Source organism: Sinocyclocheilus grahami, unplaced genomic scaffold (genome assembly GCF_001515645.1).
Source record: "Sinocyclocheilus grahami isolate Dianchi unplaced genomic scaffold, SAMN03320097.WGS_v1.1 scaffold1429.1, whole genome shotgun sequence".
In the NCBI taxonomy this organism is placed as follows: Eukaryota; Metazoa; Chordata; class Actinopteri; order Cypriniformes; family Cyprinidae; genus Sinocyclocheilus; species Sinocyclocheilus grahami.
In genome coordinates, this window is record NW_015506608.1 from 143,966 (window position 1) to 166,877 (window position 22,912).

The 22,912-nt window shown below is 36.3% G+C and overlaps 1 protein-coding gene across 1 annotated transcript in view; it reads right to left on the reverse strand.

The window, feature by feature from the left end:
- Positions 1-20,883, reverse strand: part of LOC107570231 (paired box protein Pax-2-like) — a 43,924-nt gene extending 23,041 nt beyond the window's left edge. Inside the window, exons 1-6 of the mRNA XM_016256438.1 lie at positions 20,311-20,883; positions 18,931-19,096; positions 17,566-17,763; positions 13,414-13,480; positions 8,090-8,243; positions 4,087-4,278 (exon numbers count right to left, since the gene is read on the reverse strand). Coding sequence (XP_016111924.1) covers positions 4,087-4,278; positions 8,090-8,243; positions 13,414-13,480; positions 17,566-17,763; positions 18,931-19,096; positions 20,311-20,353 — 820 coding nt within the window. The 5' untranslated portion in view covers positions 20,354-20,883. The remainder of the gene's footprint in view (positions 1-4,086; positions 4,279-8,089; positions 8,244-13,413; positions 13,481-17,565; positions 17,764-18,930; positions 19,097-20,310) is intronic.
- Positions 20,884-22,912: the final 2,029 nt, after the last annotated feature.

Sequence of the window (22,912 nt, forward strand, 5' to 3'; positions counted from 1 at the left end):
TATATCATTTCAACAGAATTTACCCTTATGACTGGTTTTGTGGTTCAGGGTAACATATATTAAAATCCCACATATTTACATTGAGAGAGATACTCGAACCATATCTACAGACAAGAATATCAAAGCCTTAAGGTTGGTCTGAGTACTTGGTACTTGGTCTCAGTACTTGTTACTTTAGTATTATTTATATACTATTAATATTTAGAATTAGCATTTATTTTTATATTTTCAATTTTCATTTAAATTTATTTATATATATTTATACATATTATTATATGTTCAGTTTTATTTAAGTTTAATATTTATTTATTGTAAGTATTAGTTTCACTTAACTTTTAGTTTTTCATTTTTTTGTTGTGCTTTTATCATTTTATTACATTTTTTTATTATTATTTTGTATTTGTATTTTTTTATCATTATTTTCAGTTAGTAATTTTAGTGCTTTTTCTCAAACTTATTTCAATCATCAGTTTTTAGGTTTTTTTTTATCTAATATTTATATTTGATATATTCCAGCTAAAGTTATGTTTTTAATAGTCTTTGTTAATGATAATCCTTACAACCCTTCACAACACCCTGACATATTTGTTAGCATCCTCTTTGTCTTATAAAACAAAATCACTTCGCTACATCAAGCCATCATTTGAGGCGGTTGTGTTTCCCATTGGCAAAACCTCTTCTAGTTTTTCTAGAAAGTAAAAATGATGACATGTTGTTGTTGTTGTTGTTGTTATGAATTTAAATTAAGGCTTTGATTAGTTCACCTCATTTTATAAATAAGATCATTTCTGAAGTGCTGTTTTAGCCTTTGCTGAATCACTTATAGTTGCAAGGCCCCGCTTCGGAAATGACATTGATAAGATTTATGATTTTCACAACCCCCTTCCATTACAGACATGCTCCTCAGACCGTGTCAGCAGATGGGGGGGATTTTTTTTTTCTTTTTTTTTAACTCTTTTGTTATTTAATGAGATGAGACTTCCGGCGTCTGCATGTTGAGAATGTCTGTCCAGAGTAAGTGTGTGTGTGTGTGTGTGGGAGGCCCCTGACCCCAGCCATGTCTGTCTCTATCACAGATAAACACTAATTGTGGGCTACAACTGTTTGCGGTGGCCCAGCCTGATGTTCCGCTCTTTTTCGGTGGAGGCCATGGAGCAGAACAGGGCTTTTCTCATGCAGATGGAGGGGAGAGTGAAAAGGAAGAGCACATGGCTGGCAGAAGTGTGGGAGGAGAGCCTATCTCATTCAGCATCTCCAGAACGGCTTTTTAATGCCTCTAAACACAACCAAACCACTGGCTCTGCTCCAATACCTAGTCAGCTGCCTATGTAGGAAGTGTTTTAGGCATCATGGGCACACTCTGGAAATCAAAAGCTGCTCCAAAAGGTAAGATATTTTCTTTAGGCCAAATTTGAAGACAGGCAATACCAATGCATTGTGACAAGCTCAGTGAAAATCTATAAAATATACAATTATATAATGTAAAATATATAAATAATAAAATAAATAATAATGATAATAAAAATAAATAAATAATGATGAGCTCATATCTTTATATATTTTTTATCTCACTGAGCTCACATACATAAACCATTTATTCAGTACCAAAAATATTTATCAAAAAAAAAGTTAAAAACAAATTTTGTTATAAATTGTAATTGTTCAAATTGAGTACTTCACATGAGGAGCGCTACTTGTGTCGTACAATATAAATGAAAGAAACTATAAACATGATTCAAAAATACAAATTTTACTTTAGTGAAGTTATGTATTTAAAAATGTAACACGATATAAAAACAATGTTTGTTATGTGAAGTAATTGTTAACAAATAAAATAAAAATGTATATTTAAAAAAATTATATTAGAGCAACATTTCTCATTTTCATTTAATTTATCTAAAATAATTACAATTAAAATCGAATCTAAAATTGAAATGAAATATATACTAATAAAACTGTATAGCCATATTTAAAAAACATAAATAAAAAAAAATTATAAAACAACAAAATTACAAAAATTTTAACTAAAATAAAAATCTCAGTGATACTAAAAATAAAACATGCATTTCACATGAATTGTGCTATTTCTTTATTAGTTGCAGCCTTAGCTGCAGACATGTAGAACATTCTAGTCACTTTTCCTAATAATCTGATTCCATCATGATTCCTTAGAAGGCAGCTACCTAAGCAGGCAGTAGACAGCAAGGCAGCTCACTAGGTTGGTAACAGAGGCATTAAATAATAGCCCGATATAGAGAGAGAGAGACAAAAATAGAAAGGTGGTCTGGTTTAGGGATAGCGAAGGAGACAAAAAAAGAAAAGTGGTCTATCAAAATTACAAAAATTTTAACTAAAATAAAAATCTCAGTGATACTAAAAATAAAACATGCATTTCACATGAATTGTGCTATTTCTTTATTAGTTGCAGCCTTAGCTGCAGACATGTAGAACATTCTAGTCACTTTTCCTAATAATCTGATTCCATTGCAGTAATCATGATTCCTTAGAAGGCAGCTACCTAAGCAGGCAGTAGACAGCAAGGCAGCTCACTAGGTTGGTAACAGAGGCATTAAATAATAGCCCGATATAGAGAGAGAGAGACAAAAATAGAAAGGTGGTCTGGTTTAGGGATAGCGAAGGAGACAAAAAAAGAAAAGTGGTCTATGAAAGGAGAAAATAGTCTGATTAATATTGCTTTAAATTAAAACTGATTTTTCTAGAGCGTTCCGTTTGCCCATTTTTTCCTTCAAAGGCTTTCCGTGTTTCCTTCGTCTTTTCCCCCTCCTTTTTAATACTCTCTTTGACGGCCTTTGTGATTGCGAGTCATTTCCAATTCATTTCGGTATTGATCTTGCAGTGAAAATCAGTTTTGTAATTAGCTGCAAATTAGGCCTTCTTCTGGAGGTGAGTGCTGTCAGCCTGATTAATCGCTGGAGTAATGTCTCCCGATCGCACCCAAATTAAAATGAACTCAATTAGGCCGTTCCCTTTGCTTTATGGCTCCGACTCGCTCTTTCGGGGAGAGAAATTAATCGTCACTTGTTGTTTAGTAGTCTAATGAAAGTAAATAAAGGTTATCCATTATAATAAATCCAACACTTTTAATACGAAATTGTACATAAAGTGTTTCATATGCTGCTGTTTGTGTGTGCATGTGTTATTAATTGCTAACATTGTTGCTTTGTAAGTGTTTGGCCACATTTAGATTTTGTAAACGGCTATGAAGGAGCCGTACAGGAAGTTACATCCTTTCTCATGTGCAGCTGAGTGGGCGGTAGCTCATCTCGTGTTGTTTTTCCTGAGAATGTATTTTTATTTCCATCAGAAAATCAATAAATGGAGAGAGTTCTGCTCTTTGATCCTCAATGCATCACTGGAACACCAGCACTTACTAAAAAACAACACGTTTATTTATACACACACAGACATAAAAGAAAAAGCATTGGAAGCACACCATAAATATTGGATGTTTGCTTAGAAATCATGTTGAACTATTTTTAGTAGTTTTTCAGACAAAGTTATCAACTTAGATACAGTATGTGTATATATATATATATATATATATATATAATTTATTTAAATAGTTTTAATTATAAAATTAATATTTTATTCAGGAAGGATGCATTAAATTAATTAAGGTGACAGTAAAGACATTTATGTTTTGTTAATTAAATGCTGAAAAATTTTTGCACAGTTTCCACAAAAATATTAAGCAGTATTTATTTTTAGTATTGATAATAATAAAACTTATTACGTATTAACAAACGTATTAATAATTGCGTACCAATAATAATTGACAACAACCTAGCCCCCAAATCAGCATATTAGAATGATTTCTGAAGGATCATGTGACACAGAAGACTGGAGTAATGATGCTGAAAATTCAGCTTTAATCACAGGAATAAATTATATTTTAAAATATATTCACATAAAAAACAGTTATTTCAAATTGTAATATTATAATTTACAAAATTACTGTTATTACTGTATTTTTGCTTGCTGAGCATAACCATTAAAAAAACTGCCACTGCCACTGTATTGTTTGTAAGGATAAATAGGTCTAACATCAATATATTTCCCAGCTACAGAAGGTGACATTCACCTGCTCCGGTTTGATGTGTTCAGAAGTGGGAAAGACGTCTGGGAACGCCGGCCTCTCGAACACTCGGTCCAGGGCCTCTAACTGCTGCTGTGTGAAGGCATCGGCTCGCAGATGTTTTCTCAGGCTCTCCACGCTGCCCTGAGAATCACTGCTCTGCGCAGAACCCTCAGAACCGTCTGCAGACACAGAAAACAGCCTTCTAGACTCCAGCATTCGACAACAACTACATGCTGTAAGAATATTCTAGAACCTAAGTGAGGATCTTCTGAGCCAAATGAGTGACGGTCACGTTTCAGATCGTTTGAGTTTTCCTCAGGAGGCCTCCACTGTTTTACTCAAGTAGTTTAAACTCAAGATAGTTGATAAAATGTCCCTCATTTGCCAAAACCAAAGAAATGTCACGTTTCTAGTAATGCATTTAAAGGGGTCATATTATGCTTTTTCACTTTTTCAACTTTAGGTAGTCTGTAATGTTGCTGTTTGAGCATAAAAAAGATCTGCAAAGTTACAAAGCTCAAAGTCCACTTCAAAAGAAGATATTTTATTTAACAGAAATCACTTTTCAAAAACTATAACGAGCGACTCGTTTGGATTACAACACATATTTTCTGGGATTTGTGATAACACAAAGATCGACGAATGGGACGAGACCTGGTTGAGCTGCACTAGAGAAGGCAGCGAGTGTTATCACTATGTCGGAGACACGCTAGCTTTCCCAAGACAGATGAACTTAGAGTGGTTACAATCATCCGGGTTTAAATCACGCTCAAATTTATTTGATTTTGACGCAATATTTACACTGAAGCTGGCAGGCGACTATGGTAAGGGACATGACATTTCCTGACCAGGCGCCGAGTGTGACAATCACAGCACACACTAGCCCAGCTAACCAATCACAACACGCACTGGCCCAGCTAACCAATCACAACACGCACTGGCCCAGCTGTTTAAACTCAGGCATCACTTATTATTATTATTAAAGCTGTCTGTGCAGTGATATCGGACTTAGCCTATATTCATTTGTTATGAATAATCAGAATTTATGGGTTTTGTCCATCAAGTAAATCAAATGGGATCAATTACCTTTAATTTATGAAGTATTTAATTTAACGGATTATCTAATAATAGGCATTTACATATGCTATTTAGCATGTATAGCATTGTAATTTAATTGCCAGGAAATAAATAACTGTATCAGGACTCTTTCCTTGCCATAAGTCTAATAATAGAGTAAATTAAATACTTAATGTTACATGTTAATGTTATCTAAAATATTTGGTCATATCACATATCCTAATTATAGGCCTATATTAGCTTTATGTATTTACATGTGTACAATGCATTGCATGCTCATCTCTCTTGTTTTCTCCAGGCGTGTGCAACACTGATTTGATTCTCCAAAACCTCTTTACTCTGAACCTGACACACACACACACACACACACACACACACACACACACACACACACACGCACACACACACTTGAAGAAAACCTCTGCTGTTATTGTTCAATCTCTTTACCAGTTAAACAACGCTCCACAAACAGCACTTTCTCTTGGTTTTCCTCTGACCTGATTACCCTTGTGCTGAGTAAAAGACTGCCTCACACCTTCCTCTCTCTGTGTCTCTCTCTCTTCTCCTTTTCACCCTGACAAAACGCTTTAGAGCTCCTTTAAATATCTTCTCATCCTGCCTTCTCTGGAAAGTCACGTCTCCCTTACAAATCTGTCACTCTACATTCGCAGCGTATTATGTTCTCTGTGCGGCCCACAGGTGCTGTGATGTATGACATGCTCTGCCTCTATTGATTGACCCAAGAGAGAAAGAGAGAGAGAAAGATGACCTAAAAAAAGAAAAACTCCTATTCTTCAGGCATTAAGCAAAATGATGTAAACACATTATCAAATAAATCAAATAAATGCTGTTTTTTATTTCTTTTAATCAAAGAATCCTGGAAAACAAAAATGTATCTTGGCTTCCACAAAAATATTAAGCAGCTTATCAGTTTTAAATATTGATAATAATCAGAAATGTTTCTTGAGCAGCAAATCAGCATATTAGAATGATTTCTGAAGATCATGTGACACTGAAGACTGGAGTAATGATGTTGAAAATTCAGCTGCGTATCACAGGAATAAATTACAGTTTACTCTGTATTCACATGGAAAAGAGTTATTTTAAATTGTAATAATATTTCACAATATTACTGTTTTTACTGTATTTTTAATCAAATAAATGCAGCCTTGGTGAGCAGAAGATACTTCTTTCAAAAACATTCAAAATCTTATCGTAGCGTATATATATATATATATATATATATATAATTATTATTATATATATATATATTTTTTTTTTTGTCAACTATTATCTACTTTATATAAAAAATGATAAAAATAAGAATTACAATTTCTTCAAAAAAAGAAAAGTTTGATCATTTTAGATCATTTCTGTAATTTTAATGCAGTCCAATGAGTCTGTTTTTCAAAGAAAAACAGAAGGTTGCAACCAAACGAGTGATTATCACTGAACATAAAAAAAAAATCCTTGCTACATGAACTTTTTTTTGTTTTGTTTTGTTTTATGTCCCATTTTATTCCAGTACTCAAGAATCAGTGAGAAGAGCAACAAGGGGATAGAAAGAGAAAAAGAGCAGGCTGGCTAGATGGAGTGATAGAGGCTCAGGCTGGAATGAAGTCTTGATGAGTATCCTGTCCCAGCTCATCGTGTCTATAATACTCTTTTTGATCGCACATTTTTCACTGCCGCTGAATTCAATTGATCAATCATGTCTGTCTGATGGCACCATTTCAGCTGGTTATTACCACTGCGCTTGTCACGGTGACCTTTTCTTTCTGCACAGCGCGCTCTTTCACACACACACACACACACACTGGACACTGCTCTTTCTGTGTATGTGTGTGTGTGTCTACACAAGTAGATTTTTACATTTTCTGAAGCTTGCAAAACTAGGGTGTTCTGGCTGGTTGTTAACCTGTTTCTCGAGTATTTATTGGGCAGTGCACTGCTATACGATTGTTTGGGTGAGCTAGGCGGTTGTTATGGTGTTGCTAGGGGGTTCTGAATGGTTTCTAGGATATTGTTATGCGATTTTTAGGGTGTTGTTAACCTGTTTCTGTGTGATTTCTGGGATATTTAATGGGCAATGCATTTCTATATGATTGATTGGGTGAGCCAGGCAGTTGTTAGGGTGTTGCTAGGGTGTTCTAAATAGTTGCTAAGGCATTGTTATACCATTTCCAGGGTGTTCTAGGTGGTTGTTAAACTGTTGCTATATGATTGCTAAAGGATATTTAGTGGCCAATGCATTGCTATGACTAATTGAGTGAGTTGCTATGCTGTTGCTAGGGTGTTCTGAATAGTTACTAGGGTATTATGCCAATTCTAGGGTATTCTAGGTGGTTGTTAAGCTGTTGCTATGTGATTACTAGGGTATTTAGTGGGCAATGCATTGCTATACGATTGATTGTGTGAGTTGGGGTTTGTGATGCTGTTGCTAGGGTGATCTAAATGCTTGTTAGGACATTATGTTGTTTCTATGGTGTTCTTGGTGGTTGTTAGCCTGTGTCTGTGTGATTTCTGGGATATTTAATGGCAATGCATTGCTATATGATTGATTGGGTGAGCTAGGCAGTTGTTAGGGTGTTGCTAGGGTGCTCTAAATAGTTGCTAGGGCATTGTTATGCCATTTCTAGGGTGTTCTAGGTGCTTGTTAAGCTCTAAGCATAGCATAGAACCCCTAGAACCCCTATGCTATGTGATTACTTGGGTAGTTAGTGGGCGATGCATTGCTATATGATTATTGGGTGAGCTAGTTGGTTGTTAGGGTGTTGCTATGCTGTTACTAGTGTGCTCTTTGTAGTTGCCATAGTATTGCATTTTGTTTCTATGTTGCTCTCAGTGTTTTCCAAGGTAGTTGATAAAAATGTCTGCATTTTTTAGCCTGACATGCGGTTTGCAGTTGCTCACCAGCCAAAACTGCATCCTCAAGTCTCTGAGCAATAGTAATAGTGATGCTTGACTTAGCCATGTGTTTCCCCCCCCTGTTAAAGCTGCATGCTTCCGAGCAGGCGCTCTGTTTGGACAGCTCCCCTGAGGGTCCTTGAGGTGGAGTGGGTATTTGCTGTATCGGGCGCAGGGGCAAATTAAGTCATTAATTAGGTGCCATTAGGGAGCCTGGGCCACAAAACTGATCAATACAACTGCATTTGTCATTCACACCAGTGACAACATCTTCCCACTCACTGGATGAGCAACACGCACATGTGCGCCCATTACTGCTCTGGCAGGAGCGATGAACGTAACGCTTCAGCTGCTTAGAGAAAATTGACTACTGAATCCACATGTGACTCCCACTGTGACCAGGAACCAACATCGTTATATTACAGCAAAAAAAAAAATTTATCTAAACAATATCACAAGGAATATTAGATGTAGATATTGATATTGTTTATTATATTGCAATGCTCCGAGGAAAATAAAGGTACAAAAGCTGTCATTGGGGAGTTACCCTTTTAAAAAGGCACTAATATGTACCATTTAGTTACAAATATGTACATTTAATGTACTAAAATGCACCTTTTAGGGGTAAATAAGGTACACATGTGTACCTTTTGAAAGGATACTCTCCCTACAAAGCTTTTGTACCTTTTAATCTGAGAGTGAAGCCTTTTGAAGTTATATTATGCTTTGTGAAAAGAATAAGACACAAAAATGACTGGCTGGAAATCTTGCATTCTACAGCAGCTCTCAAATCTAATTTTTGTCCATGTATATTCAAGTTTGCATAAGCAGAAGTGCAAATGAGATTCCGTATGACTTCAGAAGACTTTTTATTAAGTGTCCAACTACTTTTATGATACTTTAATGGAGCTCAGTCTCCATTATGTCAATGCTTTTGTGTCTCATACAGGTTTGCGACACCATGCAAAATGACATACATTTTTTTTTTATTAACATTTGCATTTTACTCTCTCTCACACACTTTTGCCCTGTTTCTATTAGATTACCAAACTAAAGTGCACAGTGGATCAAGTCAGTCGACGGGTATCTATCGTCATAGAATGAGGCCGTGTTTTCTCTCATTACCAGTGTTATGTAATCAGATTACTTTTTTTTCAAGTAACTAATAAAGTAATGTATTACTTTTTAATTTGCAAATTACGTTTTCAAACAAGTAATGCCAGTTACTCTGTTTTCCCATTTATTGACATTAGATACTTTTTTTTAGGGAGAAATGCAATATTGTAATGCATTACTTTTAAAAGTAACTTTCCCCCACACTGCCCATTAGTGCTTATGTAATGGCTTTCACCTGGAGCCTCAATGGCACCGGTTTTGAGGTGCTGGTGCACAGTTGCGACGTGTGCTGCCCTGCTGCTGTGGTATTGATCTGCGACTGAGTGGAGCGGATTCCTTTTGACGTGAGTCAGTATTAAGACTGAGGTAACGAGGGAGCATGCTCTCTCAGAGCAGATAAGCAACTGCATAACACCGCAGGATTCACACCCACAGGGCCTGACCCCATGGGAAAGAGAGAGAGAAACTGCTCCACAGCTTCTCTTATGGGTCCACTTCAGGACCCAGATTTTATATGACTTTTCAAGTGGCAAACCAATACAGAACCTAAACTGTTTATTGCATAAAAGTAAATTAGGACGGGGCACCGACTTGAATACTACAGACTTAAAGTACATACTTCCCAAATTTTGAGTGTGTAGTAAAACTGTACAGAGGTATAAAGACACTTTCATGTACCATTTGTACTTGCATCTAAGCATCTAGAGAAACTCATTACCTTAATTTATTTTAATGTTCCGTCCTTACTTTTAGTTGAAAAACCTGTAAAGGAACTAACTTGTCCACTTCTAGTGGTTTGCTGCTGGCAAAATTAGCCTAAAAAAAGCATGTACCAATGCAAAAGTTAAGCATCCATGCATGTGTGACATGCTGTTTACAATATACTATAACTGAGGCATGTTAATTGTAATCTTGCATACTATTTAGGATGGATAGTACATGTGAATTGCAGCCATCCTGTTATAATGGAAAAAATAAATAAATAAAAAATGTACATTTGCGCTTTTCTAGTTGTAAACATATTCAGTAAAGATAAATATAAAAAACCTGATCTCTGAGGGAAAAATATCCTATGTAGAAAAAAAACAAAACACTAATATACACTTAAAAAGTGGATTTAAACAATAATATTGTGAATTCAATTGTGGAAAACTGTAGTGCATGTTCCATGATCAAATTTACCATGACAATCATAGTTGAAATTAAAATATCAGTGTTTTTAATACTAGTTACTACAATAACGCTGAGGTAATTTCATTTTTAAAAGCTGAAGGAAAGCCTATATTAATATTTTATGAGTTTATAGTAGTAACAGTAACTGTAATAATAAAAAAAAATTTATAAAATTTGTTGTTGGCAAAATTTGTTTAAAAGCATGTACAGTATGGGTGCACTGTTGAAAATGCACTGGAATTATTATACCATCTGGGAATCTTTTGGTCATGCTTATTTTTATAATTAAATCATATTAATTCCAATCTCGCATACTATTTAGCATGGATAGAATGTGAATTGTAAGTCTCTTTTGTAATCAACATGCAGTAGGCAGATTTGCCGATTAAAATGGGTAATGGGACTATTGTTGTTTTGTTACTTCACATTTAGCATAAACTGTAGATATATCTAAAAAAAAATAACAATATGCAGATAAATTATAAGCTTGCATTTCAAGAACCTCCCATATTGTGTTTTTTTGGTTCTTACTTTTATCCTTTAATAAACACCCTAGCCATAATGTTGTGACGAAAACCATTCCGAAGTGGGATTTTACAACTAAAGATTAAATGCATTTCCCAGCATATGACAATCAGTTTAATGGTAATGAAAATAAAAACACACATTCACAATCTGAGCTATAAAGCTGTGCAGCACCAGCTCACTCTCTCCTCCGTGGTGTCTTGGGTTGGCCGGCGTAAAACTGCTCTCATCTTTTTAATGGTCTGCTCTTATGAGACAGCTGTAAAGGGGGGTGCTGGGATGTGTGGATGTTAGATGTTAATTTGTGCCGTAATAGCTTTTCTCGGCGGAATTGCAAATTCTCTTAAATGTCACTTGCAGCATCGCGGCTCAGACAGCCAGGGTCCATGCGGATAGCAGAGCTGCCTCTCTCTCTCTCTCTCTGTATCGTGCTACTTTTAATTTGCAGTAATACAGTAGCGCTGTCAGATTAATGGCTGGTGTGACACCTGTGTCCCCGCGGCCTGCTCTCTCAGCTCCGCCGTGTACATAACGCGTGTCACAGCACATTATCTTTCTGGTCTCTGGTAATGGGCCCTGCGTCAGAGGCCGCTGCTGACTCCAAACCTACTGTAAGAGCTCTTGGCCTCTCCTGGCATGCCGCCACAATCGGGACCCAAAAAACACTCCTTATACCACTAAGATCTGTTATATTGCATCTGACAGCGCTGCGTTTAAAAACTCGCTGTGGTTTTCAGTGCATCTTGTTTGTGTGGTGGTTTAAGACACTGTCCAAAGCAACGAGTGAAATCAAAATTGACTTTCTTAATGCACGTTCATGCATCTGTTTTCCTGATTAATTTGGGAAAATACATCACATTATTGAAGTAAAATGCACTGAAGAAAATGATTTTTCATTTAGAAAAAGATTATCTGGAGTACGTTTACTATTTCAGCCTTTCTACTTCAAACTTTCACATTTAATTCAGTATGTTACTTGCTGTTTCTTTGTAATCTTTGTGAAATGCATGAGCAATTTCTGAATGAAAATGGTTTGACAATAAATACTAAAAATGTACAGTACATGTTAGTTCCATAATGTGAAAACTATGATAAATTCATCACATTATGATAGTAAAATGCACTGTAAATAAAACAAGGATTCATAGAGTATGTTTTCAGACTCTCTACTTTCAAATTTCACATTTAATTCAAGGAGTTATGTGGCATTTCTTTGTAATTTTTCAAAGTTGTAAATAAAAACAAAGAGTATTGGCGTATGTTTTACTATTTCAGTTTTTCTACTTCAGAATTTCACGTTTAATTCAGTGTTACTTCCCGTTTCTTTGTTATTATTTGCAGTATACTAGCAATGTACTAGCAATTTCTGAGGGAACATTACTGTATATTTTACTGAACATTTTACTTCCATAATGTGAAAGCTAGGGGGGAAAATTCATGACATTATGAAAGTAAGTTACAAATAAAACATTTTTGGAGTTTACTAGACAATACTATTTGAGATTTTTTATTTCAAAATTCCATGTTTAATTCAATGAGTTACTTAATTCAAGATTAATTTCTTTGTAATTATTAATGAAATCTACTAGCAATTTTATTTACTGTACAAGTAAATGTACTGTACATTTTACTTCCATAATGTAATATGTAGGAAAATGTATTATAAATATCAAAATATGTTTTGTGATTTTATTGCAATCTGATACTGGCTGTTTCTTTGTAATTATTCACTCAAAATGTCCTTCACTCATTTGTTTATAGTGCATTTTACTTATAAAGTGGCAAATTTGGTTTTAGTCAACAATGCATGTTGACTTTAAACATGCAGCATTATGGGACTTTACATTCTATATTTACTAGATTTTGCTGGATTCTGGATTCCAGGTGTCTGCAGTCTGTGCTGTGTGTGTGTGTGTGTGTGTGTGTGTACCTACTTAACCATATTTTGGGGACAAATTTGTACCCAGAAGTAAGCTAAACCTGACAAAATCTCCAAAAACCTCCCTTTGGGGACGTCCTCATTTGTAAAACTGGTATAAAAATAAAGTAAACAAAGTTTTTCTTTTTAATTGTAAAAATGCTGAAAGTTTCCTGTAAGGGGTAGGTTTAGGTGTAGGGTGATAGAAAATACAGTTTGTACAGTATAAAAACCATTACGCCTATGGAATGTCCCCATTTAGATGTAAACATGTGTGTGTGTGTGTGTGTGTGTGTGTGTGTGTGTGTGTGGCTGCAGATTCGTCTGGCAAAGATAAAGTACACCTATTCTGGATTCCAGGTGTCTGCAGTCTTTGCTGTGTGTGTGTGTGTGTGTGTGTGTGTGTGTGTGCACTCATCACATGACCGTTTGTGAAGTTATACATAACATACTCCTGCCCTCCTCCTCTCCTCTCTCTCTCCTCCCCCTCTTCATGCCCAACGCTTAAATCAAGAAAATGGCCACGCATCAAGAGGATCATTTGGGCCCGAGAACAACCCTCAAAACAGTTAATCATCTGAAAGACGCACACACAGACACAAGCAGATCTGAAGTCTCCCATCATTCCTGCCACCGCTGATGTCACCGCTGCGTCCTTGCAGCGTCTGACAGCAAGAAAACCGATGAACCCAATGCAACACAAACGACTACTAGCGCAACGCTCTAATCACAAGAATGACTCTTTCTGTGCGCAGCGGTTCACGTGGTGCTGAATGTGGAACTATATATGTAAATGGAAGTTGCATGGTTGGCATATGACATGCATGCTGCTATCTTTGCTTTGCTGTTAAAGGGGTCATATGATGCGATTTCAATTTTTCCTTTCTCTTTGGAGTGTTACAAGCTCTTGGTGCATAAAGAAGATCTGTAAAGTTGCAAAGACTAAAGTCTCAAATCCAAAGAGATATTCTTTATAAAAGTTAAGAGTCAACCATGCCTACCTAAAACGGCTCGTTCTAACATGCCCCCACATGTCTACGTCACTATGTGGGAAGATTTGCATAACACCGCCCAAATGTTCACGCAAAGAAAGAAGGCGTAACTTTTATTCTCGCTGTAGTATTGTTGCTGCCGCCGCCGCCCTGTCATGAAGACGCTGTGTGTTTCGTTGTGGAAGCGAAACTACTTTGTTTGGTCTTCCAAAAGAGGACGATATCCGCTTCATCATGCCTAGAGCTGATCCGTGCTGGTCGCTGAGGAAATACATCAACTTAGTGCTGTGGATCGCCGGATCGGCTTTCACCGTGGACGAAGCAGAGTCCAGCCCGGGGTCGTCACATGTGGTTGCCACAAGCCCTGTGTGTTTCATTGTGAAAGCGAAACCGGACATGGCATCACAGTATGGTGAGGGTCGTAACATTTCCGTCACACGCTTGAGGTATTCGGCCAATCACAACGCACTGGATAGCTGGCCAATCAGAGCACACCTCGCTTTTCAGAACGATGAGCTTTGTAAAAATTGACGTGTTTCAGAAAGGCGGGGCATAGAGGAGAAACAATAATGTACAGTATGTGGAAAATAATGTTTTTTGAACTTTAAACCACATAAACACCAAATACACAAAACAATGTTCTTTTTAGCAACATCATATGCCCCCTTTAATCACCTATTGCCACGCATCATTTATGCCATTCACAATCTCTCTAGAGCCACAAGAAAATGACATCATAACAACTCTGGCTTCTGATGACACCATATGAATGTGCACTGTTCAAAAAACCCTTCTACAGCAAAGACGGTGAGCTGTGACGTCAAAGTCAGCAGACAGGAAAACATGTAAGTGCATTTATAATTTCTCTTAGTTCTCTCTCACTCGTTGTACTGTATTGCAACTTTTGAGGTAAAACTAGTCACTGGATTTGCCAAAAGGCATAAACTCTTTGAAAGATATGTAAAGTTTTGTCTGAGATATGTAATGTTATGTGGATATCCACAAGCAAAACTGTATATTTTGAATCATTTATATAATGTATTATTAATGTTAGTTATTATTAATACAATTAATATGAAATATCAATAATAATTTATATTGTGACTTAATATACAAAATCTTTTAAAAGGTCAGAGTCTGTAAGGTTTTTACATATTTTTGAAAGAAGACTTTTATGCTCAACAAGGCTGCATTTATTTGATCAAAAATACAGTAACAAAGTAATATTGTGAATCTGTTAATCTGAACAGCACTTTGGAAAAAAGGCCCTCTGTCACGCTCATTTGTAAACTTTAGATCTATTCATCACCAGCAGCATTGCTTCTGTTTCAGCAGACACATGCAAACAAATGCACTGGAAGCGAAGAGTTTGTGCTGCATGCAAAAACCATGCTTTTTTTGTATGTGACGCATTTTTCATTTCATGCCTCATGAAGATTATTGATTGTAAAAATATTTAGAATAGACCGCGGATACTATTCAAAGTGCAAATTTATTTCCATTAAAATGAGTGTGCTGCTAATATTGATATCTGCGGAAATAAACATCAGCTTTAGGGATGTATCCTCGGGGCATTGAAACAGAGAATGGAAAGAACGTGCAGTGACAACATATCAATATTATATTTCATTTCTCTCTTTAAAACCATAGTTTGACCCCCTCGCATGGCCTGGGGAGAATAAATCCACAGACTTTATCCACAATCTATGTTTCTGTTATCGAATAAGTCATTTGGAAGAGTGAATTAATGTCTGGGTTGTGTCTGAAAATCCTCGGAAGAAATATTAAAATTGCTTTACATGTGAATCAATAATATTGAGCGCCGTTGAGGAGGTTTTTATAAGTCTGGTGGTTTCGGTGCTGCCACTTGTTGGCTGTGGAGACACTTTAGTACAACAGAAACTCTGTAACACTTAATAATGTATGTTAAAGAAAAGAGTTGCGAGTCTGAACATCAACCTCATGTTGTAAACAGGCCCGGTCTCAGTTTGCACACACAACTAGAGCTTTTTTCTTTAATGCAACATTTTGCTTTAATGAATAAAGCACAAGATGTTGCAGGTGCAACTGATTCTCTTATTGTACACCCAAAACTGAATGCATCCGCAAACTCTTCTTTGCAAGTTGCAAGCTGACTTTTATCAGAATTCCCATATATCTTATATGAACAGATTCAGCTTGGTTTTGGCCTTATTCAATAATCCTTATTCATTGCTTCATGCGTAAGTATATCAACATACTGTTAAGTATAAACAGACGTAAAGGTGGAATAAATTATATGCTATTGCTAATACAGTCTTTAAAAAGGAGTCACTTTTGCCTGCATTCATATTTTAATTCCCCTCATAAACAAAGACCTGTTTCCTGTTTCAAAATAGCCAGACTGAATTCAATTAGATTTTAGAGACGTTTAAGGGCTTGGGTAATAACATTAACGTACGTTTTGCATTTATCTCACAAGTTCATGTCAAAAGACGTTCAAAGGCCCTTTTTAGGTGACCATGAGGCATGAAATGAATTTTTTTCTAGCCTTCTCTTCTGTTGTGTGAGGTGCTCTATTCTTCACCATCGACTCATTAAAATGTAATGCAGAGTCTGGTTTTATGGAAGAGTGAATCTTAACCAAAGTTCAGCGCCTCACTGCTTCTTTTTACCCGTTTGATTTTCCACACAAGTCTAACACACCACCCTAAACCACCATTTTAAGGATGTAAATATTGGATCATGGATTATGCATACTGCAGATTTCCCATATTTGTAGGCTAGGTGGTATATTTTCGATCATCATTCCAGTTGGAACAAAATTAAAAATGTTAAAATTAAAACCTTGTGAATTATTACAAAACAAAATCACACTTTCATTATATTATTTCACAGCAGTATTTCCACATTAAGAATGTATTTTCTAGACTATTCATTTCTACACAAATAAGCAATATTGTTAGTCTCTAATTTTGGAAACTGAAAATGATGAAATATGAAAACTCCAGTCTTCTTTTTAATATTTTAGCAAACAGGAGCAGATAAATAGCTAACTCTAATCGAGCAGCTCTGTGTCTCTTTTACCAGGCCTGATCGCCCTTCATTGATCGGTTTTCACTCGCTCAGATGAGATTTTAGAGCTTCAGTCCGTCATTGTTGGGGTAGTTTGAAGCAGGGGATTGAGTTTCATCCACAAGACCACCGGCAAAGCCACAGAACAGAGCTATTTACTGCAACAATGGACAGCCTAATATTCACCAAAATGCATTATAATGAACTGCAGAACATTTTTAATTCAAAACAAGCGATTTTAAATAAATGTATTGGAAATCATTTCCATTTTTGCCCCCTTTAACGAATGGTGTTCAGACGGTTCGATTGAAGTTTATACAGTGTTTTTATTTTTTATTAATGATTTGTAATTTTTTAGTAAGTCGAGGGGCGTCAAATGAATTGGTTTTGCATTTAAATATAGGTACGTTTCAGATATTTGAGGTTTAATTCAATTTAAAGTTTTAAAAGCCACGATTAGAATTTAGTCAAGGTGGGCTTTCATCTGAGCTGGTAACCATAGCAACCGTCCGCTTCTCGACCACTTTCAGGTAAGATCAGTTATCGGGACAAAACACAAACAGAATATTGTCAAATAACTTTATTGCAGATTTACACAGAGGCTAAGATTGTTAAAGCCAGAAACGCTCTCGAAAATGACTGACACAAAAAGAAGACTGAATTATTGGCACATCAGTTATTGATAAATGACTGGGTTTCCTCACCTGTTTATGGAGGAGACGCTGGGGACGGTGTCGTTATCACAGATGCCATCCGCCAGCAGCCTGTCCCGGATCTCCCAGGCGAACATGGTGGGATTCTGGCGCTTATAGTCCGCTATTTTATCCACCACCTTCGGCGTGGCCACTTTAGGTTTGGATCCTCCGATGACTCCAGGCTTTATGCTGCCAGTCTCATAATATCTGCAGAAACACGTGCAAATCTGATTTTCCTAACCTGACCAAACCTAATGACAATAAACAACAGATGCGTGCTAACAAAGCTATGAAAATGTTTTATCTAAGCTACTTAACACGGCCCATAGCAGCACTAGTAGGAAATTATCATATGATTAGAATACTAATTTAAAATTTTGCGCAGCAGGACATTAAACAGCCCATCTGCTTTAGTTACCCACTTATTAATCTAAGATGAAGAGAGAGAGAGAGAGAGAGAGAGAGAGAGAGAGAGAAATCTATTTGAAACGGAATTCTATACTGGGATGACCAAACTGCAATAAGCTAAGCTGAAATCAATTTATGTTAGAAACATTTTTGGATTAATAAATCAATGTATTATGAAATAAATTATTTATTATATTTAATAAAATGGACAGGCAACAAGCTCATTAGCATTTCTACTTCTAGTTTTTGACCTTGTTGAAATAGCCTGAACTACCATATTCATTTTATTTTAATAATTCATAATTTTAAAACATTCAAATCATTGGTCAAATAATACATTTTTTAAGCACGCATAGCCCCAGCCCGAAATAATGTAATTGGCCCTTTTATCTCAAATAAAAGGCATTTAAAGCACTTTTGGAATTTCATAGTCTGAGATGGAAACCCGTTTATAATTAAAATCATGGATCTTTAGCTCAAGTGATTAATTTGGTTTAGTTGATTTCAAATTGGGTAACAATCAGGGGAAACGCAAACGTGCATGATTCTCAATTCTGCACTCTAAAAAATGCTGGGTTGTTTCAACCCAACATTGGGTCAAATATGGACGAACCCAAACGTTGGGTTACATTTTTACATTCAATTTTTAACCCAAAAGTTGGGTGAGTCCATATTTGACCCAAAGTTGGGTTGAAACAACCCAGCATTTTTTAGAGTGTGCGCTGTTAAAAAGAGCAAATGCTTTCATTTTATTTTCTTCGACAGTATGTTGGATAGTTCGTCTTGTGCTTAAACTAAAACTATTGCAGTACGTTGCTAATTCTATTCAAATTAGTATCCATCCAGTGTGTTGTGAGACTACGTTAATATTTCTACTTTTAAAGTAGAAATACTCTTTACATCAACTGCTGCGTTGCTCTTTAATGCGACGTCTTGCACTGAGTAAATCTCATGTTAGGGTCTCACCTGCCCAGGATCTTGCTGACGCAGCCGTGACTGACCCTCAGCTGTCTGGAGATGTCACAGGGTCGGACCCCTTGATGCGCGAGCTCCACGATTCTCTGGCGCACAACGTCAGGTAAAGGCCTTCCGTTCACGAACATCCCGCCCAGCTGGTTCACTCCCCCGTGCCCTATACAGGAGACAACAGCAACAAACACCCACAACATAACATTACATACAGGCCGTCAGTGACGTGCGTCACATTCGCCCAATTAACACAAGGCGCGTTGTGTGCGGCCACGCGCGAGTTAGAAAACGCAAGAAAGGTTAACTGCAATCAACCGCACTGTGTGCTAATGAATCCCTGACTCTACTCGCATCAAGTCACGGAATAAACAGACGAAAACGAATATATGCAATGATAAAATAATTCTGCATAACCGATCTGCATTATTTGGGTTTATAGATATACACATACACACAGCAAAAACATGCACAAACATATACGATATTATATTTTATTATATTAGTTCATTTACAATGTTATTATTATTATTACTCCATTTTATTTTCTATTATATGCAAATGCATTTATATTTATTATACAAAAAAATCTATTTCTAAATATAAAAATGTGTTGTATATATTCTATCTCTAAATCCATTGTAGATGCGTAGCTATAATGACTGTCAGTAGCATTTTTTAAGCGTTTCACAAATTCTCTACAGGGTCGAAAATGTAACATTTATTTTCCTCTATGTGTTTTCTAGTGATGCACATTAAACTCCTGTCCTGGTCGTTGAAACAATGCTGGGGTTTGTTACTCGTAGGTGAGCGATTAAATTACACGAGCATTTATTGTTTTCATTCCCTAGATATAAATTATTAAACAGTTGTGTTTGATCACGTTACATGTTGTTATTCCCAATTGATTGTTTTTCTAAAAACATTCCATTTTAATTCAATTAAAAGCCCAAAGCTTGATGCAGAACCATTTAGCAATCTCATGTTATATTTTCAAATTGACAGTTTTTGCTTTGAAAAATCACGAATATTTACTGCTTTAAATCGAAGTGGAATTTTCGCAATATTATCAATATTTTGGTATTTTTTATTTCTATGCATTCGCGTTCTTTTTTGTGAATAAAAATGCAAACAACGCATGTTTTAATTTCCACCACCAACCACACGCAGGCACATTTATCTCGATTATTAACCGAGTTCTTTAATGTTTCTGTTTTATTTTGATTGATTTATTATCTTATTTCCCCTAAATGCAATATAAGAACAGTGTAATTTTTAATCTTTTTTTATCCGGAAGCCTAATAATTTCCTGTTCCAGTGAGGATCTTAATAGGCTCAAACGTGAAAGACATCCTCCAGATAAACTCCAGTGTAACTCACGGTGCATGGCGGAGAAGGGGTCTACCTTACAGTGAATATCCATCGGATAACAGAGAAAAGGCAGGTAATCAACTGAAGTCGCCGTCTCGTCTTTCTCACACACAGAACAACTGAAAGAAACGAAGATGTAAGGTGAGTCCAGCCGAGGAGAGGGGAACTTCGGAAAGTTGCAGATGGACGCAGGATTTGTCAGGTGTCAGACATGACCGTGCGTTCGAGGTCAGAACAAAGTGCTCTCAACGCAATAAATGCTTAAATGTTTTCAGCACGCATGCTTTCCCCAGAACTCGTTTTCCAGCGTTTGTCCCATCCATTCGCGTGTTAATATCTCTTATATCCCGGTGGTCTCGGTTAGCAGGTGCGGGGCTGCTGGGTTTGGGTTCTGCGCATGGATGACAGATAGCAGAACCATTGGAGACTGCGGGTTTCCTGTGCCCAGCTTTCCCTCAATAACAACACGATGCGTTCGCACGCGCGCACGGCCCGGGACTGAAGGACTTGGGTCGCTCGTGTTGGTTTGTAAAAGCTCCAGCCCCCTCCTTTACGCGGACCCCTTTCGCCACTATGGATGAGTGTATCAGACAAAGGCAGCAGATTCCAGCACTTTGTGATTCGCTCAGATGAAGCTCCATCCGCCTGTCACTCCAAAAGGGGAGGGAGAAACTCGGCGCCTCTGAGTGAATGAGAGTTTAGTGGAAATTGAGCGAGGATGAGAGAAAATAATTTGCGTTTCTTTGTGATAAAATAGTTTACGAGTTATGAGGAATTCTGTCACTCTTCCGTGTCTCTAATGAATCATATCAATTCCGTAACGAATAACAAACGAGCATACAGGTAATTTGATGCGTAAAATAAGCATTTGTATTAAATTAACCTTCACCTTCAGTCAACAGCTCACAGTAACTTGTATTCTCTTCATTGCAAGGCAGGACTGTATTGTTACTGTATTACTTCTAATTCTCTAGTACTTAATTTACAGTCTCAATTCAGGTTTTTTAGGTGTTAGGTAAAAGTAAATATTATATATGTGTAAATATTATAGGCTATATTATTCCTATAAGAAATACAAATGCAGCTGTTTTATCATAGGCTATAAATATCAGAATATTCTTTAAAGTTAAGTTCGATACTTCGGGGTTGGCCTCTTTCAGACACACTTGGACAAAAAAAAAAAAAAAAAAAAGACCGTGTTCAGGGTTTGGGGCTGACTGTAGGTGGCGCTATATCTTCTCCAAATCCTCCGGAAGCTAAAAAAGAAAAAAAAAAGAAAAAGTAATATATGGTAGTATACATAATGGTTAAAATATATGGTTTAATATATATATATATTACAGCTTTGGAATTGTTGTACTGTATTCTCTTCATTGCAAGGCAGGACTGTATTGTTACTGTATTACTTCTAATTCTCTAGTACTTAATTTACAGTCTCAATTCAGGTTTTTTAGGTGTTAGGTAAAAGTAAATATTATATATTTGTAAATATTATAGGCTATATTATTCCTATAAGAAATGCAAATGCAGCTGTTTTATCATAGGCTATAAATATCAGAATATTCTTTAAAGTTAAGTTCGATACTTCGGGGTTGGCCTCTTTCAGACATACTTGGACAAAAAAAAAAAAAAAAAAAAAAAAGTACGTGTTCAGTGTTTGGTGGTGTGCCTGTAATTTACAAGAGGGAATTTCCGTGCGACTTCCCTCAGAGATCTGCAATAAACCCCCTTTGCTTTATGAGAAAGCACCTATAATAAACGAATACTGAATTGCAGATTTGATGGGAGTCATTCCAAATTAAATAATTAATAAATTAAATAAAATAAATCAATTTAAAAATGTAATCATTAAAAATATTTAACTACAAAATGTGATTTCAAGATTCGGAAGGGTTTAAGTGGAATTTATGGAAAATGATCATTTTATTTAAAATATTAATGCACGCAATATTACCTCGTGCATTATTTAACAATGTTTTTTAGAATGTATTTTATGTTTGGTTATTTCATGCTGATATTTTATAAACAAAGAATGAAATACTCGCTGCCACTATACAGACTGCAGAAAGCGGCATTAAGTGGAAATATTTTGGACGGATCTCTGAGGGACGCAGGGGGCAAGTCGGCTAGTCTGCCTCCTAGTTAGGTTAGAGGATGATTTTTCTTTCTCCTGGTGTTTTTGGAGGAGCTTCTGGTACAATATGTAGCACTGCGGGCTCTAATTTCACCCTCCGTTGCACACCTTCCCCAAAGCTAGGGGTTTTTCTCTCTCTCGCTCTCTGTGAGACCCCCTCCCAGCCTTTCCCCCCTGCCCTTGTGCTCTCTGCGTTTTTTGCTCTTTTTTTTGTAGACTTCTAAAATTAAGTGTTAGTGTTTTTGTCACCCTTGGAGAAATCTCACACTGAATTTGAGCAGACACTGTAAATCATAGCAGGACTCGGCGTTGTGTGTTTGAGTCCGTCAGGCTTTCAGATAGGCCACATTTATTAAAAGCATTCAAACAGCAATAAACTCAATCGCACATAACCATTAATGCATCTACTATAAATACATTAAACCATAAAACTAATTAAAATATATATTAAATAAAAATATATATTTAACAGTTTAA